General features: G+C 38.5%; 2 protein-coding genes across 2 annotated transcripts in view; both read right to left on the reverse strand.

Moving 5' to 3' along the window:
* Positions 1 to 2,686, reverse strand: part of LOC119496638 (focal adhesion kinase 1-like) — a 79,747-nt gene extending 77,061 nt beyond the window's left edge. Inside the window, exon 1 of the mRNA XM_037784082.1 lies at positions 2,418 to 2,686. The gene's annotated coding sequence lies outside the window, so the exon portion shown is untranslated. The remainder of the gene's footprint in view (positions 1 to 2,417) is intronic.
* A 5,576-nt stretch (positions 2,687 to 8,262) lies between these two features.
* LOC119496753 (protein NDRG1-like) lies at positions 8,263 to 12,797 on the reverse strand. The gene is made up of 12 exons (XM_037784284.1): positions 12,558 to 12,797; positions 12,101 to 12,206; positions 11,459 to 11,579; positions 11,267 to 11,329; positions 11,077 to 11,137; positions 10,496 to 10,582; positions 10,215 to 10,271; positions 9,919 to 10,085; positions 9,629 to 9,728; positions 9,362 to 9,397; positions 9,215 to 9,266; positions 8,263 to 9,034 (listed from the first exon to the last, which is right to left on the reverse strand). Exons 1-12 carry the CDS (start codon positions 12,606 to 12,608, stop codon positions 8,826 to 8,828), a joined length of 1,110 nt encoding a protein of 369 aa, XP_037640212.1. The 5' UTR covers positions 12,609 to 12,797; the 3' UTR covers positions 8,263 to 8,825.
* Between the last annotated feature and the right edge of the window lie 8,577 nt (positions 12,798 to 21,374).

The raw sequence follows: 21,374 nt of genomic DNA on the forward strand, positions 1-21,374 counted from the left end.
ACCTAAGCATGCTAAAGGAATGATTTGTGCCTGGTTCAAATATCAATACATTTCACTTTGGCCTACTACAATGATAATAAGTGTGTACAGTATTGACAGCCAAGCAGCAGCAACCCAAAACACTTGAGACACACAGGTTAAGTAAGATCTGCACACCTTTGTCTCAAAACCTTGCAACAACAGGCAGGAAACAAGATGGGAAAGAAGGAAGGACATGATATAGGGCAGCTTTGACTCCAAAATCGATGAAACCCAAAAGAAAAACTGAATAATCGCATCCACAGAGCTGCTGGGCACCACCAGGCACCATGTTTACTTCTGCAAATATTGACATTGCACCTAAAAAATATGACTTTAATCCCACCTAAGCATGCTAAATTAATGATTTGTGCATGGTTCAAATATATAATACATTTCACTTTGGCCTACCACAATGATTATAAGTGTACAGTATTGACAGCAAGCAGCTGCAACCCAAAACACTTGAGACATACAGTTTAAGTAAGATCTGCACACCTTTGTCTCAAAACCTTGCAACAACAGGCAGGAAACAAGATGGGAAAGAAGGAAGGAAAACAGAAAACTGGAGGAGACATGTTATAGGGCAGCTTTGACTCCGAAAATCCCTGAAACCCAAAAGAAAAACTGAATAATCGCATCCACAGAGCTGCTGGGCACCAGGCACCATGTTTACTTCTCTAAATATTGACATTGCCCCAAAGAAATATGACTTTAATCCCACCTAAGCATGCTAAAGGAATGATTTGTGCATGGTTCAAATATATAATACATTTCACTTTGGCCTACCACAATGATTATAAGTGTACAGTATTGACAGCAAGCAGCTGCAACCCAAAACACTTGAGACACACAGTTTAAGTAAGATCTGCACACCTTTGTCTCAAAACCTTGCAACAACAGGCAGGAAACAAGATGGGAAAGAAGGAAGGACATGATATAGGGCAGCTTTGACTCCAAAATCAATGAAACCCAAAAGAAAAACTGAATAGTCGCATCCACAGAGCTGCTGTGCACCTGGCACCATGTTTACTTCTGCAAATATTGACATTGCACCTAAAAAATATGACTTTAATCCCACCTAAGGATGCAAAAGGAATGATTTGTGCATGGTTCAAATATATAATACATTTCACTTTGGCCTACCACAATGATTATAAGTGTGTACAGTATTGACAGCAAGCAGCTGCAACCCAAAACACTTGAGACTCACAGGTTAAGTAAGACCTGCACACCTTTGTCTCAAAACCTTGCAACAACAGGCAGGAAACAAGATGGGAAAGAAGGAAGGAAAACAGAAAACTGGAGGAGACATGATATAGGGCAGCTTTGACTCCGAAAATCCCTGAAACCCAAAAGAAAAACTGAATAATCGCATCCACAGAGCTGCTGAGCACCAGGCACCATGTTTACTTCTGCAAATATTGACATTGCACCTAAAAAATATGACTTTAATCCCACCTAAGGATGCAAAAGGAATGATTTGTGCATGGTTCAAATATATAATACATTTCACTTTGGCCTACCACAATGATTATAAGTGTGTACAGTATTGACAGCAAGCAGCTGCAACCCAAAACACTTGAGACTCACAGGTTAAGTAAGATCTGCACACCTTTGTCTCAAAACCTTGCAACAACAGGCAGGAAACAAGATGGGAAAGAAGGAAGGACATGATATAGGGCAGCTTTGACTCCGAAAATCGATGAAACCCAAAAGAAAAACTGAATAGTCGCATCCACAGAGCTGCTGGGCACCAGGCACCATGTTTACTTCTGCAAATATTGACATTGCACCTAAAAAATATGACTTTAATCCCACCTAAGCATGCAAAAGGAATGATTTGTGCATGGTTCAAATATATAATACATTTCACTTTGGCCTAGCACAATGATTATAAGTGTGTACAGTATTGACAGCAAGCAGCTGCAACCCAAAACACTTGAGACTCACAGTTTAAGTAAGACCTGCACACCTTTGTCTCAAAACCTTGCAACAATAAGTCTCAATCTGTGCAACCCTGTTATTCACCAGCTGTTTTTGCCACAGTATTGTTGCTCTGCATGACAGAAACCCTCCTAGGCTTGGACCTTTGCACCTGAACCAGCAGAAACACACAGAGAGAGAGAGGGGTGGTGGTGGTTTCGGCCACTGCACCACTGTCTGTCTGTGAGGAATACAAATGACTCCGCGGGGTCTAAATCACCACTATTATAACATCCACTTCACCCTATTTCACTATAAATCCTCACACCAGCTCCTGTAAACACACCCTCATTCGCTTTAACCCCCATTGTCTGTGTGTGTGTGTGTTACCCCCCTTTAATGCTAAGCTAACCCAGCTAACGGTGGTCTATTCCCTGTTTAATCCTCCGCCCCCCAGAAGGATCAATACTCACCCCGCTTTAAGCCTCCGGAGCTCGGCCGCACCTACTCTCCGTAACCCGGCCACCTCTTCCAGCCAGTAGGTGTAGGGTGTTATATATGTGTATGTGTGTGAAGCCGTTGATGTCTGAACCGGCTTGGTGGCTGTATGTCTCCGTTATGAGTCCCTCTCCCTGTCTGTTTTTGTCCTCAACAGCGCCGTGCCCGGTAGTCGGTAGTCGGTGTCCGCTGACTGCTGCTGCTGCTGATCCAACATGGCTGCAGCTGGCTGGGCTCACTGACAGCAGGAGAGGAGAGGAGAGGAGAGGAGAGGAGAGGAGAGGAGAGGAGAGGAGAGGAGAGGAGAGGAGAGGAGAGGAGAGGAGAGGAGAGGAGAGGAGAGGAGAGGAGAGGAGAGGAGAGGGGTCCTATACGTGTCCACTGCTACAGCACATTAGGGTCCACTAATGGGTTTATGTAAAACACTAATTTTGCAAAACCCTCCTCTATTTATCTTGTTGAATTATGTCATGCAGGGTTTAACCAAAATTAATTACTTTACACTGAAATTACTCAAATTAAAGCTGCAGTAGGCAGGATGTTTTGGCATCATTGGGCAAAAAAAAAAATCCATAATAACCTTTCAGCATAATGTAATTCAAGTTTTCTGAGTGAAAACTAGTAAACCTCCTCATGTCTCTGTTTTCAGGCTTTAAACATCTAGCCGGTGACGGGAGACTTTGGCCAATCACAGGTCATTTCAGAAAGAGAGCGTTCCTATTGGCTGTGCTCCGGCTGGTGGGCGGTGCTTGGTAGTTCCTCAACTGATCTCAACATGGCGGCTGGGTCGCAAGCTTTCTAATTTTATAGCTAAACAGTCCACTAAGATGTTTATGAAAACATCTGAGGTGAGAAATAGGCATTACAATAAGGGATGTCACGGTACCAGAAATCTAATAGTCGATACCAATACCAGTGAATTTACACGATTCTCGATACCAATTCGATACAACGGTAAAAAAAAACAATAAATCCCATGTAATTCAACACGCACTCCTTTATTAAAACATTTGAACATTACAAAAAACATTGAGGCATATAGCCTTTAAGTAATAAATAAAAGGAAACGTCTATTAACATTGCAAAACAGAACAGAGGCATGTAGCCTTCAAGTATTTAAAACAAACAATATTGTCTGGATGTCTTTGAGGTGCTTTGCTAAATTGGAAGTATTTCCTCCTTTGGAAAGAAAAGTACGACGGCACCGTTACTGCACCGCATACTGGTTTTTGCGGATCTATTATTACTCCTTGTAAATCTGCCTCGAACGCAAAGTACTTCCATTCCCGACTCTTGCTATTTGTTTTCGGAGGTAGTGCTGCAGCAGCTGCCATCTTTCACGTCTTGTGTTGTTGTTTTTTCCGTGCTGTTACGGCGTTCTTCATCCTTCATTTCACGGAAGATGAGAACACTTGTAAGCGTATACTGCCCCTTTGGAATTTTGGTGGCGAGTTGGTACCAAAGTATCGGTTCTCGTGACATCCCTAATTACAGTAACATAATATTGATTCATATTTGATCAGCGCTGCCTAGTTTGACCGTTTGATCAGAGTTTGCCAGTGATTGACAGCTGCTCAGAGACGGCAGGCTCTGATTGGTTGTTTTCCTCCGGTCTGTGAAATCTTGCAGATGACATTAGGAGCACCGGAGGACACAGAGGCACATGATTTTTTTCAGATTACCTGTCTCATGCACTACTGTCAAGATGTAGTGACCGTTTTAGAAAAATAACGTTTTTTGCTCCAATTCTACCCACTGCAGCTTTAATGACTGTGTTAGGGTCTTTATAGTGGTTCAACAGGGAATAATGAATATTTATTTTTGTGCAACATGAAAAAATTATATTGCCAGCTACAGTTACATCACCTTTTGTTTGAAAATTAAATTCATTGCTTTCAATTTTAACAAGTCTACCAGGGTCCACAACTGAAAGACCCAGTTGACAGAAATGTCCATAAAATCATGGGAAAATAACAGTGCTCACATGATGATAAACCTAATAATCCAATGCTGATTACAGAACAAAATAAATAAATATCTATAAGATACAAAACATAGATAAAAACAGCATATTGCTGAATACAAATATTGTAAAAAAAGGACACAAGTCATAAAAGATCAAATTAAACTATAGCATATAAAAAGTAGAATTGAAATAAAATGAAAATTAGAGTTGACGTCCTCCTTACTAATTTCATATTCCAAACGGGTGCCTTTCAGCTTACACGACAAAATTACATGCAGATAAACCACATGTTTAAGTCAAAAGCCATATTTGTTAACACTTACTGAAGTACTGTATACCTGTACATATTTTTGATTTTACTTTTTAAAGGTACTATGTTATGGATTTGGCGACATCTAGTGGTGTGGTAGCAGATTACAACCAACTGAGTACCCCTCACTCCTCCCTTTCCATGACTAAGGTAACGTGAGCCGCTGAGTGCAAAACTGTGGTAACGCCATTCGCCTCGCTCAGAGGTCATCCTTACCATTATAACACTACTTTAGGAGCAACGGAAGTTAGACAGCGGCTGGCGGTAATACGGTTTTGCACTCTGCGGCTCACTTTACCATAGCTTCACAGGCGTGTCAGAGAACTACGGTGGCCTTCAGATAACGTAAAAATTAAAAAAGCTCTCTCTAGAGTCAGTGTTTGGTTTGTCCGTTCTAGGCTACTGTAGAAACATGACGGAGCAACATGGGGGACTCTGAAGAGGACCCGCTCCCTATGTAGATATGAAGGGCTTATTCTAAACTAACAAAAACACAACAATTCTTAGTTTCAGGTGATAATACACTAATGAAAACATGGTTATGAATTTTATATTATATTTCTGCTAATACATCCCCCGAAATACTACACACTAGACCTATAAGAGGTGTGTGTGTATAAACTGCACGATGTGAAAGCAAAACTGCCATCGCCAGCGTCAAACTACCACATTTTTGGTCTGTAATGGCTTTTTGCCTCACTGGTGAAGTTGTGTAAACTGAGATGCAGTCAATGATCAAAACTGCCTTGCTGTAGGTGAGGAGATAAAAGTAGTTAATGTCTTTAAACAAAATAGTAATTATCTCACTGTGCAATATGTGAAGCAGAAATTAAATTGCTCTCCACTTTGTTAGCCCCACTTTGGGCGAGTAATCACTGTGCTGGCAGGGCAGCCATCAAATCCACCTTGTAGGAGAAATCACAAATGTCTACCAAAGTGGATGGAAATGTGCACGGTTAGTAGTTTTATGATGCAGCTACACTAAAGCACAGTGAAATAATAGGAAACAGAAGATACATGTAACAACCCCCAGTCGTGCTAGAGCTCATGTTTAAATGAACTCTTTAGAGATTTCTGTCATACATTATTCATCACAGTATCATAATGTAAGCCAAACAAAAGAAGCTTTGAAATAAAGATGCTCCCCGAACACACACACACACACACACAAACAAAATTATTGTGACTTTGATGCTGACTGCCGTTATGCTGTGCTGGGTCTGTGTGTCTCCACTGTCTCGCAGCCTAAAACAATCCATCTACTGATGGGCCCACACACAGTCCCACCTACACACACACACACAGTACACTCATGCATGCAGCTAATATCCGCACACACAAATGCAGACACACACTCAGTTCAAAGATTATTTTTATCCAAACAGAGGAGTGATGCAAATTATAGCACAGGGGAGGGAGACACTTAGGTGGATTGAAAGTCATGATGTCATAGCTGCATGGTGTCCACTGGGCCAGCACTTTATATTTACACTTGTGGCAGTCACACAGTTTGTTGGCAGCTGTTGGGAAAAAACACATTATGTTTAGTGTAAAATGAATCTAATTAAACAGTATGGGAGAGAAAGGAAAGGGTAAATCAACCTTGAGCCATTTGTAGATCACAGGCCTCTTTATATTCTATACTGAATGCAGTTAAAACCCCACTGTATACTGTAGGTAGAGAGGTTGATATTGTGTATTGCAGAGATATTTCTACTACAGCATTGGATTAATTTGAATATAGTCAAAATGCTGTTTTAGAGGCAAAAGAATTTGTTTTGTAGGGGAAAATAAAAATTTGGATGTCTCAATATTTTATTTAACTTCTGAATATTATTTAAACAAATAGATGCACAGACATATCATAACAAATCAGCTGCCAGATTTAGAAAGGGGGAAGCACTTTAATAGTCATTTGGAATTATTTTGTCCAACACTCCCACCATTATTTGCCTAAGGCTTGCACATTTCTTGTTTCACTCCCCCATGACTTGTTATTTTTGCATGTGTGTGTAGCACATTTGCACATAACATAATTAGATGCACATAATTAGATGTGTGTTAAACAATGAAAAACAGTTAAATAACTTAAACAGGATCCAAATAAAAAAAAAAAAAAAAGAATGAATCTGTCATGGTATACGAGTGTGTGTGTCGGGGACCATGTTCAGGGATTGTAAAAAAACAAAACAAATCAGGGATTTGAAATAAACTATTATACATGTACTTTAATCCAGCCCTCTGGGAAAGGACAAGGCTAAATATGAACCATAAGAGATATTAAAAAGATCCATTCTAGGTGAGTGATATTAAAAATCAAGCAGATGCTAGTTTGATTTCAACATGATTTGTATGTAGTTGTCAAAACCCTCTCTGCAAACAAGCATGAATAACATGAATGTTATTTTTCCTACATAACGTGACCCAGTGGTGCGTGACTGCTGGTGATTCACAGCACAAGAGAGCAGAAGAGGTTATAGAGCTCTATCTAGTGGACAGATTGGAGAGGTACATTATGGTTTGTTTTAACACAGAACAACATAAAAAATGTGTCCGCCTATATCATCAGAGCATGTTTATAGAAAGTACAATCTCTTTGCTAAGTGATAAGGAAACCACAGAAAAGCCCTCCACCATCATGACAGTCTGAGGTGGTTTTCTCATCACACCAGCTGTAGTAATCTGGCATGAGGTGAATTGAATCACAGCAAAGACACAGAAACAATGTTGATGGACATCATTGACCTTTGGCATGACACATATAAAGATTGATGTAATTACATTATTAATGGAGATCGTTGGCTAGCGAGCCGGTAGAACCCGTTGTCTCAGGAGGCTGTCTCGTAGAAACAAGGCTTTTATTTCCCTGTTGAATGATGGCTATATTTAACTCTTTTTTTTTTTCATATTTTGTATTTATTAGAGGCTACAAATTGTCTTGGCAAGAGACTTATCTAGTAGACAGTTTTATTATTGTTATTATTATTATTATTGTTATTATTATTATTATTATTATTATTATTATTATTATTATTATTATTATTATTATTAAATAATACCTGGCCAACTTTAATCTGATATGTCTTCTTTGTCACTTAAAAGAGTATTTCACTGATTTGGCATTACACATGAAACTGTCGGACTCACGATGGACAGTTCAGAACCAGAAGATATCCTCTTTTTTTTATTCCAGTCAATCCAATCAAACAATCTTGTGAATGATGATTTTTATGAACAACAATATTTTGTCAGAAATATGTTGTTGTTATTATTGTAACAATCTCAATCCTATTTGCTAGTTGTTATTGTCATTTAAAGCCAACATTTTGTAGGGCAACTGTAAGGCCTATGATAATGATAACAGCAAAAGGTCCGATTGTTCTATTTTTCATCTGTAGTTAAAATAAATGAGGCCCAGCTAGATGTTTATTTACAGTAAAATATTTAATCACATATAACAATAACATGTCTTTACAGTAATAATGTGACTTTATTTTACACAGCATCTCCAAAGCAAATCCACTTTAAAACATGTCCATGACACATTCTTGCAGTTAATAACACACAGCTGTCACAGTTGCATATAATCAATGTACACATTAGTTATGAGCACCCAGTTTTTACGCTCGGAAATACTGCATCTTTACGTTTTAATTATATACTTTACATTATACATGAAAACACATCTGCGTTTTACATAAACACATGATTTCAGAGCATGAGGAAGAACCTCTGGTACAAGATCAATAAGGAGAAGAAAAGAAAGAAAAGTAGACAAGAGCATGAAAGGGGACAGTTAGAAAAGACACTCATAGTAAAGAAAGATACAGAGTTAGAGGCATATACAGTAACAGTTCAGAGGAGGAGAGCAGTTGGATGGAGAGAAAAATACCGAGAGAGACGCAGGAAAGGATGGTTAAATTCATGAAGGAATAGGAAGAGTACAGAGGATACAGAAGGATAGAGCAAAGTCACATGGAGGTGCGACCTTTGACCTTTCAGCTAGAGATAGTGCAGATGAAAGGGCACGACAGAGGGAAGCTGTCTGGGTAGATATAATGAGGTATGATTTGATTTAAGTGCACCCAATTTAGTGCAGAATGCGCTCTAGCATGCCATTTCAGTGGATTTTGAGGTGATTTTGTCCCCGCTGTGTGAAATACTGTCCATGGAGACATCAGTGTGCGAGCGGCCTCGCTTCTCCTCTCCACGCTGCAGCTCGTTGGTGTGCGCACGACTCCGAGAGCCATCCATGGACGTCATGCTGGAGCTGGAGGACGTCCGTGAACGGAGTCTGGTCATGCCGGCACTGGACACTGGAGAGAGAGGAGAGAGTTTTTTTATTATTCTGCATCAGCCTTTAATGGTCATTATAGAGTTTATTTAATCAATGTTTTGCACAATATTGATTCAACCTACAGTAAATCTACTTATTCCAGTACTGATCTCTGAGATGTTATAGCTCTAATGTAAGATTAAGAGTAATAGTGACTTACTGTATCCCATGCCCTGGATGAAATATTTCATGGCTTCAATCACTTTGGCTGGCTGTGGAGAGTAAGATGAAAAGTATTGAATATATTTCCAACCAATCAGGAGTGCAGATTCTACATTATTGTAGCCAATAAAGTGTCACAGCCTACCTGATCCACCTGAGGAAGTCCTCCACAGTCCGCCATCTAGAAGAGCAAAGTGCAAAGGTCAGATGTAGGCTTCAGTCTGCGATAAAACCTTTAAGGTTAATAGACAGGTACAGATGTTTATGCTGATATTGTTATTTGACAATAACAGATCACTCAAAGTCAGGTTTGCAGCTTTGACTATATGTTGACCAGGGTTTTCTCACTTTAAAAAAAAAAAAATGATTTGGTTGTTTGCTTCATTTTTGTGTCTGTCAGTCTTTCGGTTACCTTTAGCAGTGTGGCCTTGACGGGGTTGAGTTTAGAGTTGCAGTCGACCACGGCCTCCACATATGGAGAACTATCTCCTACAATCAGCAGACTGGAGCACCTGTAAAAGAAACAGACGGGCAGGTGAGAAAGGCAGAAACAGTAACGCAATGATGACTGACTCTTTGTCAGATGCTTTCTACTTCTTACCATGAACAAGGACATTATAATGTGTGAAAAAAAACATCAGACTATTAATTTTTGAAGTTCCTGCTGCTATGTCCTCTTTAAAGGTCAAAGGTTGTACTAACTTGAGGGTCCTGACAGTGATGGTTCCTCCAGGAACAGGCCTCTCCACCTCCAGGGCGTTGCGGCTGTTGTAGGAGCGGAAGAACTGACTGACGTTTTCCTGGTTCATCGTCGTTGTGATGTGGTGACGGTACGTAGCTATGAGGTCGTGGTTGTTCTCGATCTCATCCTGAAAAATCAGTAAGACAGAGATATTCTGTATTCTATATGTAAGACTCACTTGATATGTGTTAATCAAAGTTTTTTAAGTTGTTTCCACTTTTGTTGTCATGATATCCGTGTAAACCTGATAATTTACCTTTGCAAACAAGTGTGAGAGGACTTTGTCCGGGAGAGTGTGAGTCCAGTCGGTGATCTATAACACACACAAAACATGCACACGATTACATTCAGCTAAATTCAGATAATAGCCGATAATGTATTTACATTACAGCAGGTTTAAAATAATCGTCAACTGGAGAACCAATCACAAGGACAAACACTATATCTATCAATAAAGGTGGTTTTATAGATTGAAAGTAACACAATATTTGAAATAGATGTTGATCTTATTCAAAATACAGCACACACACTGCTCACCTTGTTTGCAACAGAATCGATTATTCCTTCAGCGCTGGGGTTGATGTTGATCAAAACCAGTCCGTCCAACAGTTCTGGGTGATTCAGCTAGACGCACACACACAAAGACTAGTTAATGATATGATATGGTATTCAAAAACTCATTTACACTTAGTGACATGTTTTTCAGCAGTTCCCTCATTTATTTTTTGAGTAAATTTATAACTTAATTTCATGTTACTCTTGAACAAACAGATCTCATCCTTGATTTCTGCAGCCATTGACATCAGTTTCTACCATGGATACCACTTCTCTGTTCCCCATCTAGAGTTTTTTTATAGATAACATGGCTGCTGTTAAAGACTTAAGCCAATCAGTGGCTTTAGGGGTTTTATCCCACCTCTGGGATTTAAAAAACATGTGCAATTGTATCTGTGTAGCTTTGCATAGGAAAGATCTGATCAATAACTCTGGCATGTACACTAGGAACCGTGCTGAAAAGAGTAAAGATTTAAATTTCATATTTTGCAAACTAGGTTTCAAATTATGTTCTCTCTCTGTCTCAAGTTTAAATTGGATTTAGAGACGAGATTTGAACTCACAGCGAATTTAGCCAGGATGTAGGCTCCAGCTCCAACTCCCAGTCCAATCACCCTTCGCAACCTGCAGAGCACACAATCAGAAGGTCAAAACTGAGGTGAACCATACGTAGCAGCATGCTGTGTGAAAATATTCCAACCTTTTAATGAAAGGCCAACTGAGAAGTGTTTGTTAAGTATCAGATTAACTCACCCAAAGTGTTTGATGACAGCGGGCAGTGCTTCAGACAGCTGGTCCATGGAAGGGTAGGTATATCTGAGGGGTCAAAGGTCAACATAAGCATCAGCAGGTACTTACTATCAAACTCGTATTAAATAATGTTAAAATTACAGCATGAAATGTAAATACATTTTAGACTGAGAGTGATTAAGACAGTGTACTGACCCACTATGCAGAGTTTTGGCTCCCTCATGTTGTCCTGGTGCTTCAACGTGACAAACAGGCAAATGTTTGATGATTTCCTGCATGTCCTCGTGTTCGAACAGCTTCTCGAAACAGGACTTGTCTATAAGAAGACAAAACAAAAAGTACATAATTGCCGTTGAAGTGAAGTGGTAAAAGATGATAGGAATATGTAACATAATATATATATATATATATATTTATATATAACAAAAATATCACTCAGATCAGAGAATTTAATGTGAATTATTCAAAATATGCAAGATGCTTGGATTAAAATGTAAAATAAACAGGTATTTAGAGGGTATGAAATATAAGAAGGCTATTTTGATGCATACATGCAAACTAAGAGGTTTTACATAATTAACCAACAAGCTATATTTCTTCAAGGAAATCTAGTTTTTAGCTTACCTGATACAAACAAAGTAATGTTATAAAAATAAATCAGATAGCTGTGATGTGCCAATCTTAATTTGGCTATCAAGGTATTTATACAAGTTATCCTCTTTACAGCAGGGATTTCCATTTTGTATTTTGTTTATGTTGGGTTTTTGTATATAGGTTTATTTATATCTGTGCACAGGATACAAACATTACAAACACCACGCTATTGTTGGGACTTACGGTTTAGTCCAACATCATGGAACGTGAGGATGGCAGGGAGATTTGCCTTCGGAGTTCCTGTCATGATGCAGTGGACGTTCCCATAGTGAGTCTCTACGAACTCCTCCTGAAACAAACACATTCAATCACACAGTCAGATAACTAGTACATGCTGCTGTTTGTGTGTGTGGCTGTAGATAAACATTTACATTTACAGATTAGAGCGGTGTTTTTTATATTTAAAATGTTAACTGAAACCAGATAGACTCTAAATAGGATAAGCGGTTACAGATAATGGATGGATGGATGGATGGATGGATGGATGGATGAAACCAGATACTGGTATTAATAATATTACACCCAATTGGTTGCATGTAGCCATGCAAAAATAAAACTGTTATAACTGTTAAAAGTCATTTAACTTTGCACAAGGATGACACCTATAGCAGTGAATCTAGCAGCTCTCTGGGATACTCACTGTGATCTGGGGCTCAAAGATAGAGTCACCCTCGTTGTCCTCCAGCACCATGGCTGCTGATGCAGGGGACGCCACAGCAGATGATGAAGATGTCCTGTGTAGACCTTTGATTCTTAAATTCCTCCTTTTTTGTGAAGCAAATAACTGTCTCTCCTAATTTGTATTTCTGGACACCTCCAGTCCTGCAGTAAGAGACGACCTCAGAGAAGCAGCGCTTTAAGTTTTTGCAGACTGTTTGTTTGAGCTGGTTTATATATGCTGTGCGACTGATCTGTCTCTAAGCCCTAAACTCCAACCTGGATTGCACGTGGCTAACTGACCCCTTACTGTTTTAATCTGACCTCAGGCTGCTACATTCCCACAGAACCTGCACTGGGTTTACAGGGAATTAACCTGAACGTCTTACACTGCAAAAACACAACTTCTCTGTGACATTTTCAAGCATCTTAAGATACTTTGAGCAAAATATCCAGCTGTAATGACCGATGATCAACATTACTTGAGTTATGACCATGAAAATTTGCTTTTAGGCATTTATTAAACTCATTTTCTCTGAAAATTAACTTTGAATAATGTATTCGTATGTCTTATACGCAACAACTGATATGCATTAAAAACAACCAATGTTATGTAGGGAAATAAATCTGACTAAATGCGTCCTGTAATAAGGAACTTTCATTAAAATCACAGGTAAAGCTTGTTATTTTTTGTTGTGAGGCGTCAGTGGAATCACAACACCTTCAGTCAAGCCATGAGAAGGTCAGCTGTCTAATCTCAGCTCGCCATCTGTTCCTGCCAGCAGAACGTTCAGCTCCTTGCAGGTCAGTTCACCTTGACCCTCCTGCTAACTAGTACATTAACCTTCATTTTAGAGCTGCAACAATTAATCAATTCGTTGCCAACTATTAAATGAATCACCAACTATTTTTATAATCGATTAATCGGTTTGAGTAACTTTTTCACAGAAAAAGTCAAAATTCTCTGATTCCAGCTTCTTAAATGTGAATATTTTCTGTTTTCTTTATTCATCTATGACAGTAAATTGAATATCTTTGAGTTGTGGACAAAACAAGACATTTGAGGACGTCATCTTGGGCTTTGGGAAACACTGATCGACGTTTTTCACCGTTTTCTGACATTTTATAGACCAAACAACTAATCGATTAATCGAGAAATAATCAACATAATTAATTGACAATGAAAATAATCATTAGTTGCAGCCCGATTTAATTTTGTATAGCTATTCAAAAGTCCTTGTATGTTATGTTGCTCTTATACAGCACTAGTTAATCCTACATCAAGTACATTTGGTTAAAGGCGAGGCTAACTTTGAAAGTAGTGATACTCTTTTAATTTCTTCTAACTTCATTTTTAAAGCACTTTTTAAAGATGGTGCTTTAGCGAGGTAATACTATTCCTGATAAAATCTTAGAACTTCCCATAATCTGAAAATATTCTTCAATGGGAATAATTGTCTAAGAGTAGCACTGAGTGTCATAGTTGATAACTAAAAACTATTCTGTGAATATGTTTGTATGTCTTTTTTCATGGTTTGAGTTTTTTTTAATTTTTTTTTTTAATAAAATCCAAGAAAATACAAAAATCGGTAAAGTTGGTGGACCTTTCAAAGGCAGTTTGAGGCATTTCTGATAAAACTTTCGAGGAAATCTAATCATCACTTTACCTGGCAGTGTAAAGCAATTCTTCAAAAATTGTAGAATGAAGAATAAAATAAACAGATTTTCAGTAAAAAAGCAGTTGACTGATGCTGTTGACTAGATGTTTCATTGCACTTTGCAAAGTTACAGTATATCTTTGTGAAAGTTTAATATCTGAACTCTTGACTTCCAGCTACTTGATAAAAAGACTTACTAAGCACGAGGGGTTTGATGATATATTACTTTCTCTATGAGGTTTACAGATGTATTAAAATAGTGTGCTTTTGGGTAGATTAAACACACATCTACAAATTGCTTTGCATTGTTCAAGGTCATTTAATTGCTCTTAAAGGAAATGGTATTTCCCTTGTGATGGCAGCAGGTCAAAGGTTTAGGGATTAGCTGCAGAAAATCAGGGTGGGTAAATAAACAAGTGCTATTCCCTCAGTTATTTAGCCCTGAACCAAACACTGAATGCAGTGTGCAGTAGACATACTGTATACAACAGTTATTGTCACTAGCATACAGGATATTCCCTAGATTAGACAGGATGACGCAGCAGACAGGTATAGCTGGCTGACCGGAAACACAGCAGACTACGCTGTGACCATCTCCTTTATTAATAGGACGTAATTCTACCACTGCCTTGAACACAGCTACACGTGAGCTGTGCGTGCAGCAGGTTTAATCCTTTTAGTGGTGGCTGAAGAGCAAAAGACAGCAGATGGGTCTTATTCAGCCTCATGTCAGCCTGGAGCCATTATAACAACATCCTAACCCTGACCAAGCTTTGATCTGCTAGCGTATTTCACCACTGACCACAGCCACATATGTTGGGGGCAAGTGTTGTGATCATTTCAATTGATGGTCGTGTCACCTATAATGCAAAGAGACTTGACAACAACATCAACCTTTGTTTTTCTTGCTTAGATTGACTGAATGTATAATCACACTATTTATCAATATTAAAGGTCCGAGATTATAAGTGAGATTTCATGTTTTTTTTATTACTAAGCAGGCTTAATTCTTATATAAATACTGTGAAAGTATCGAAACACTCAATCCACAGGGAAATACACACAGCCCGTATTCAGAAACTCTGCATTTGAAACAAGCTGTCAGGATTTCTGCCCATTCGTGATGTCACGAATATACAATATTTAGACCCTTGAAACAATTTTAAACGTAAAAATTCTAAATGTGTCCCAGTTAATTCCTGGTTGCAGTGTATGTGATTGACATCAGCTGACAGGAAGTACACATGGACCCAAGTTGTTGCCTAGCAACGCAATCCTGTTGCAATTTCGTCAAAATGCACTAAAACGGAGTGTTTCAGACAGAGGGTAAATACAGGCATATTCAGGCTGACAGTATGAGGAAAATAAAGTTTTTTTTTAACATTACAACATGTAGACATGTTCTAGTAGAAACACAAAATACAAGTATGAACCTGAAAATGAGCATAATATGGGACCTTTAAAACACAGTGATGGCAATACCTGTCTAATACAACAACATAATTCTTATAGCTCTAAATATTTCTACCAATATTTAGTCTGTCTGTACACGGACACACTGCCACTTGATCACATTAAGTGACAGTACATTACAACAGCACATTAAGCTCGTGAAACACATTCAACCGTGCACTTTGATCTTTCCCAGTACAGTGCTGTTAAAACATTTTTAACATTAAGAATTTAGGGCTACTGCTAGATGGTAATTTGACACAAAATGGCTGCAAACCATAGAACAACAAAATAGAGTCATATTTATAACTGAATACTGCTCTGAAGTCATCCCTCATTAAGTGGGAAGCATTTCAGGCAGAAGGTCAAATAATAAGTTAAATTAGTTCAGAATCCAAAGAATAAAATTACAAAAACTTATGGCTGGGTCATATGAGCCTTTGAAGGATTTTTAATGGTGTCCATATAGCCTATATTGAAAACCTTTTTTTTTAGGAAAAGAAATAAAGTCAGGAAGGCCTTTACAGGGGACATTTTGACTTGTCATAGTAGGGAAAGCACAGGTTTTACTGATAACAGTAACGACGGCTCTGTTGTGTCCAAGTGTCCCAGAAAGCCACGACAGGGAGACAGCATGAACTATAATAGGATAATAGAATTAACTGAAGCAGCCATCATTAAACCTGTGATTTTCCTACTGTGACATGTCAAAATGTCTGCTGTAAAGACCTCCCTGACTTTACCGGTCTGTTTACGGTGAAACAGACCGGTCATTGCAGGTGTGCTGCAACTCTCAGTTCTTTTAAATCAAAGCTGAAGTTTGAAGTTTGCTGCTGCCTTTTATGAAATCAAATAATTATTGTCTTGTTCTATTTTAGCTTGCTCTTATTTGGTATTATGTTGGCTCTTTAATGGTTGTTTTTTGTATTTATTATGTGTTTCTTTGCATTTTGTCTCAATGCTTTTAATGTTTTATGTGTTATGTAAAGTGCTTTGAACTGCCTTGTTACTGAAATGTGCTATAGATAAAACTTGCCTTGCCTTGTCGTACTGCCTGACCAAAATTTAGGCTTAGAACCTGCATGTTTCATTGAACAGGTTAATTAGGTTAATTAATTATAGGATAATTAAGCCTACATCAGATATCACCCCCAAAACTCTGCTGTTAAGAAACTATGCAAATTAGCCATTATAGTCCAATCTATTGGTACTGAACGTACATTTTTACAAACCTCACAGCCATAAATCAGCCAATTGAAGCTGCAATTAATCTAAAACGTTAGAAATAAATATCCCCAAGCTTTGTAACAGCACATGCTGCACCTTTGTGTCATTTCCACTAGATGGAGATAGAATGTCGACTTTCTGGATGCAGCGTGTCGACTGGCAGCATGAAGAAGGTCAGAGTTTCAATGCACTTTGTTTTTCACCTTGTTTTTTTAAAATAAATGACTGTTTCTTAATATTAAAATTACGTTGCACTTCCACAAAGCTTGAATTTGACATGTAATTCAGCATTAAATATATTATAAGGAAGTCACTGAGCTTTTTTCTGTTTTGAAATCCCATGTGGGTGTGTCTGTTCCAAAACAGAAGGGATGGACAGTGAGATGGAAAGTGAGTTTTGAAAGCCAGACATCTCAGCATATGGTGAAGTGATCCTCGACTCACAAGTATTGATATGTAGCCTCCTATATAACCTGATGCACATGTGTTATGGACATTCTGTGTCGTGGGTGATAAATAATTTCATTTATTGCTTCGGTAACAACAGGTTGCATGAGGGCATGTATCCCACACTGTCTTTACTTTCTTCATGATCGCCACGGCACCAGGCTTACATGATCATACATGTACATATAATGTAGCTGGAAAAGTAGAGTTGTATTGTCATGCTGACAGCTGGTTGTCATGGTAACTCTTGAGTCTGCAGGTGAAAGTCCTGCCCACCAACTCTCAGCTTTCAAAACACTCTAATTATACACACAGCAGCTGCTGCCGCTTGCCACATGCTTGACTCTGCATGAGTGTGTGTGTGTGTGTGTGTTTGCGGATTAGTATGTGCCGGATTTTGCCGGACTGTGTGTGCAACTGCATTGTCCAGTTAGCATGTTTCTGAGGGTGTGTGCATGTTTTTGTGCACGAACACACAAGCCCTTTCCACATTTCCTTGTATAGTATGATCAGCTGATGATACAGTATGTCGTGGTGTTGTCATGACCTGGTTAGAAAAAGAGATTTAGGTACAGTAGGCGTTTTGCTGTGGAGTTTATAGGCTTAAACGTTGGATCCCGGAAACAGTTTTTTAAGTGAAAAGTAAAGTAAAGATCCATTCATTCCTCCTAGAGATTCTCAACTTTTTTGGTTTTTATTTGAAGACCTGAAATGGTAAAACTATCCAGTTATTCAAGTGAAAAAAGTGAACATTAAAGAAATACTTGATATGTATAAATCTAAATTTGTGTAGAATAAATTTGTTTTTTTTTCTGCATCCTATCTTGGTAATCTGCATGCGACCCTTCAGATGTATTTTTGCGACCTCTTGGGGGTCATGACCCTGAGGTTGGGAACCACTGCTATAATTAATACGTGTATCGTGTATCTATTTGCACTATATTGTTTTGTATTTTATCATATTGCCCTGTATCTTATTATATAGATTAAAAACATCAAAGATCCCTCCACCTCAACTGCAACCAGGTGAACTGCAGTCACTGTAAACTTGTATGCTATATATAGCTAGGCTAACACTAACAAACAGATCCTAATTATTTGTTTCTTCGAATAATCTACTTTAACTTCAAAATATTAGCATGGCTCAAAACAGGAAGCCCCTGAAATACCATTGAAATACCATCCAACAAGCAGCATGCTGCTGCTTCTCCACCATGCACTCCTTCACAGCATATGCACCTGCTGCAACGTCACATCCCCTAGACATAGGTATAAACCTGAAATTGTGCGATTGTGTGCTACTTAGACATCATTAAAATATACTCGTTGTGTGTGAAACAGGAAATGTCAGCTTACAGTATAAAATATAAAACCATGCTTCCTTTTCAGATCCAGTTTCTTCTTAGCTGCTCTGGGGGATTACGCAGTATTTCACACTGCTGTATGAGTAGTGTGCCTGAGGGACAGAATTACAAACTAGTCCAAGGGGTGGACGCACTGTGTAATTGTATATATCAACATGGTTCAACACCATTTCAGTCATTCATCTGGAGTGAATGACACAGAAACTTGTATAGACGTCAGTAGTCAGGAGGTGGATTTATGAAAGATTAACCTCATTTCTGAGCAGATAAAGATGGGCAATTAACAAGGAATTACCAGCTGTGATTACTTTGTAATATACTGTAAAGGCCATTACTTTAGTGTCAGCCAGCTCATTCTCATTCCCAGTGCGTCAGATACAGATGCTTTGTCATGCCCCTCAGCATGACATGAGAGGCACTGGCCTAAATTTTAAGAGCGATAAAACACACATAGGGTGGGCGGGACATGTGGTTGATGGGTCCAACAAACACAAGGCTTTCATCCAGGAGACTGCTGTTCATGTCCCGTATTCACAATGTTAAGTTTCACTTTCACTTTACAAACTTATTTTAAGATGGCAGAAGTCAGAATATCTTTGGCATTATTGGGCAAAAATTCCATAATAACCTTTCAGCATATTTTAATTCAAGTGTTCTGAGAGAAAACTAGACTTCTGCACCTCCTCATGGCTCTGTTTTCAGGCTTTCACAGCTTTCTCCCGTGATGGGAGGCTTTGACCAATCACAGGTCATTTCAGAGAGCGTTCCTATTGGCTATTCATTCAACAGAGGCAGCTGTCAATCACCCGCAAACTCCAATCAAAAGGTCAAACTAGGCAGCGTTGAGCAAATATGAATTACTATTCTGTTACTGTAATGCCTATTGCCTTTCTCGCCTCAAATGTTTTCAGAAACATCTTGTAGTGTACTGTTTAGCTGTAGCATGAGAAAGTTTGCTCCGGCTGGTGGGCGGTGCTTGGTATTTCCTCAACTGATCTCAACATGGCGGCTGGGTCACAAACTTTCTCATTTTACAGCTAAACAGAACACGCGAGTGATTGACAGCTGCTCAGAGACGGCAGGCTCCAGCTCCTCTGATTGGTTGTTTTCCTCTGGTTTGTAAAATCTTGCAGATGCCATAAGGAGCACCGGAGGACACCGAATCTTTTTCAGATTACCTGTCTCGTGCACTATTGTCAGGATAAAGTGACCATTTTATAAAAAATACTTTTTTTTTAATCATACTTACTCCAACCTGCCTACTTCAGCTTTAAGTCAAACCCTGATGTGTTTTCCTAAACCTAACTAAGTGTTTTTGTTGCCTAAGCGTCATAGGTTTTCTGTTTTCACTGGGAAGGAAAGTTAAGAAAAATGTAAATCCTAAAAGTAACTTAACTAAAGCTGTTAGACATATGCAGTGGAGGATGAAGTATTCATTTATGTGTTGAGAATATTATCCTACTTCTTGAGCTAAATAAGATATTTAAAAACCCTCTCGGATTATTTGTAAAATGCATCGTCACAAAACTGAAAACTGCGCTGTTTTTCTGAGACCATGAAAAGTTGACTTTTTAGAGATGCGTGGTTCTCACAGAACAGCGACGCTACAAACACATGATGATCTTATAGAATATGATGTGTTGCTGTAGATTAAACTACCCAACAAAGTAGTTAAAATTCGCACAACCTTAAACATCAAAATTCAACATACACACTAATGCAGGAGTAATATTAATCCAAAAATATCATAATAGTAAAACACTGACAGAGAACATTTTACTGCAGAATGAGTACTTTTACTTTTGATAAAATGTTTTGCTCATAATACTTACATACTTTTACTTAAGTGAGGGTTTGAATGCAGGACTTTTATTCCACTGTAGTCACCCATAACATTGTTTAATAAGCCGGCTGACAAACAGGTCAGTTATATAGCCTACTATGGTTATATCACTGTTGGTCAGACATATTTTTTTACTGGAGGCTATGTCTGTGTTCATCAGACACAAATACAACGGAGCGAGACGAGAAGCTACTCAGCCAGATTAGAGCGCTTCTATTAAGGCGATAGGAGGTTTAAATAGCCTCAATCATTACATAACGCCAAGAAGAGCTTTCCAAGAAGAATCTAGTTAAACAACAGATAAACAAAGCTTTACTAAAACATATGAGGAATAATTAACAAACAAAGCAGAGGGGTGTATATGTTCATATTGTTATTTATGTATGCACTACTGTTGACTTTTTATTCCAGCAAACCTCTAATAATAACCTATTGTTATCTTTTTAATTAAAAGACTCACTCTCATAAATACCTGCACACACACTTTGACGAGATATGAAATGAAGAATACGTTTGGCTTGACTCAAACTCAAGAGCGTGAAGTACCATGGTCATATTATTTAGCCGTGCATGTCACGGATGCCGCAATTAAAGAGTTGTTACACGGAAAGGTTTGATATGAGAAAACAAGGTAATAAATTATCTCTATTCATAGTTGCTGCTTTAGTCCAACTCTGACAGGTGAGCCTGAGCATAATGATTCATAATTACCACCATCAGCAATGTTTGGTTTATAAAAAATAATGTTTGAGCACTTCCTTGACATTGAAATGAAGCTGTGGTAAAGGGAGTCTGAAGTCTTTGCAGGT

Source organism: Sebastes umbrosus, chromosome 11 (genome assembly GCF_015220745.1).
Source record: "Sebastes umbrosus isolate fSebUmb1 chromosome 11, fSebUmb1.pri, whole genome shotgun sequence".
Classification (NCBI taxonomy): domain Eukaryota; kingdom Metazoa; phylum Chordata; class Actinopteri; order Perciformes; family Sebastidae; genus Sebastes; species Sebastes umbrosus.

What these genes read in the sequence shown, in the direction of transcription:
- LOC119496753 (XM_037784284.1), bottom strand. Translation starts at nt 12,608, where the DNA reads ATGGTGCTGGAGGACAACGAGGGTGACTCTATCTTTGAGCCCCAGATC. An exon ending in GCCAAAACTCTGCATAGTGG is followed by an intron (nt 11,330 to 11,458) that starts GTCAGTACACTG and finishes TTGACCCCTCAG; the next exon opens with ATATACCTACCCTTCCATGG. An exon ending in TCAAGGCCACACTGCTAAAG is followed by an intron (nt 9,398 to 9,628) that starts GTAACCGAAAGA and finishes TTGCTCTTCTAG; the next exon opens with ATGGCGGACTGTGGAGGACT.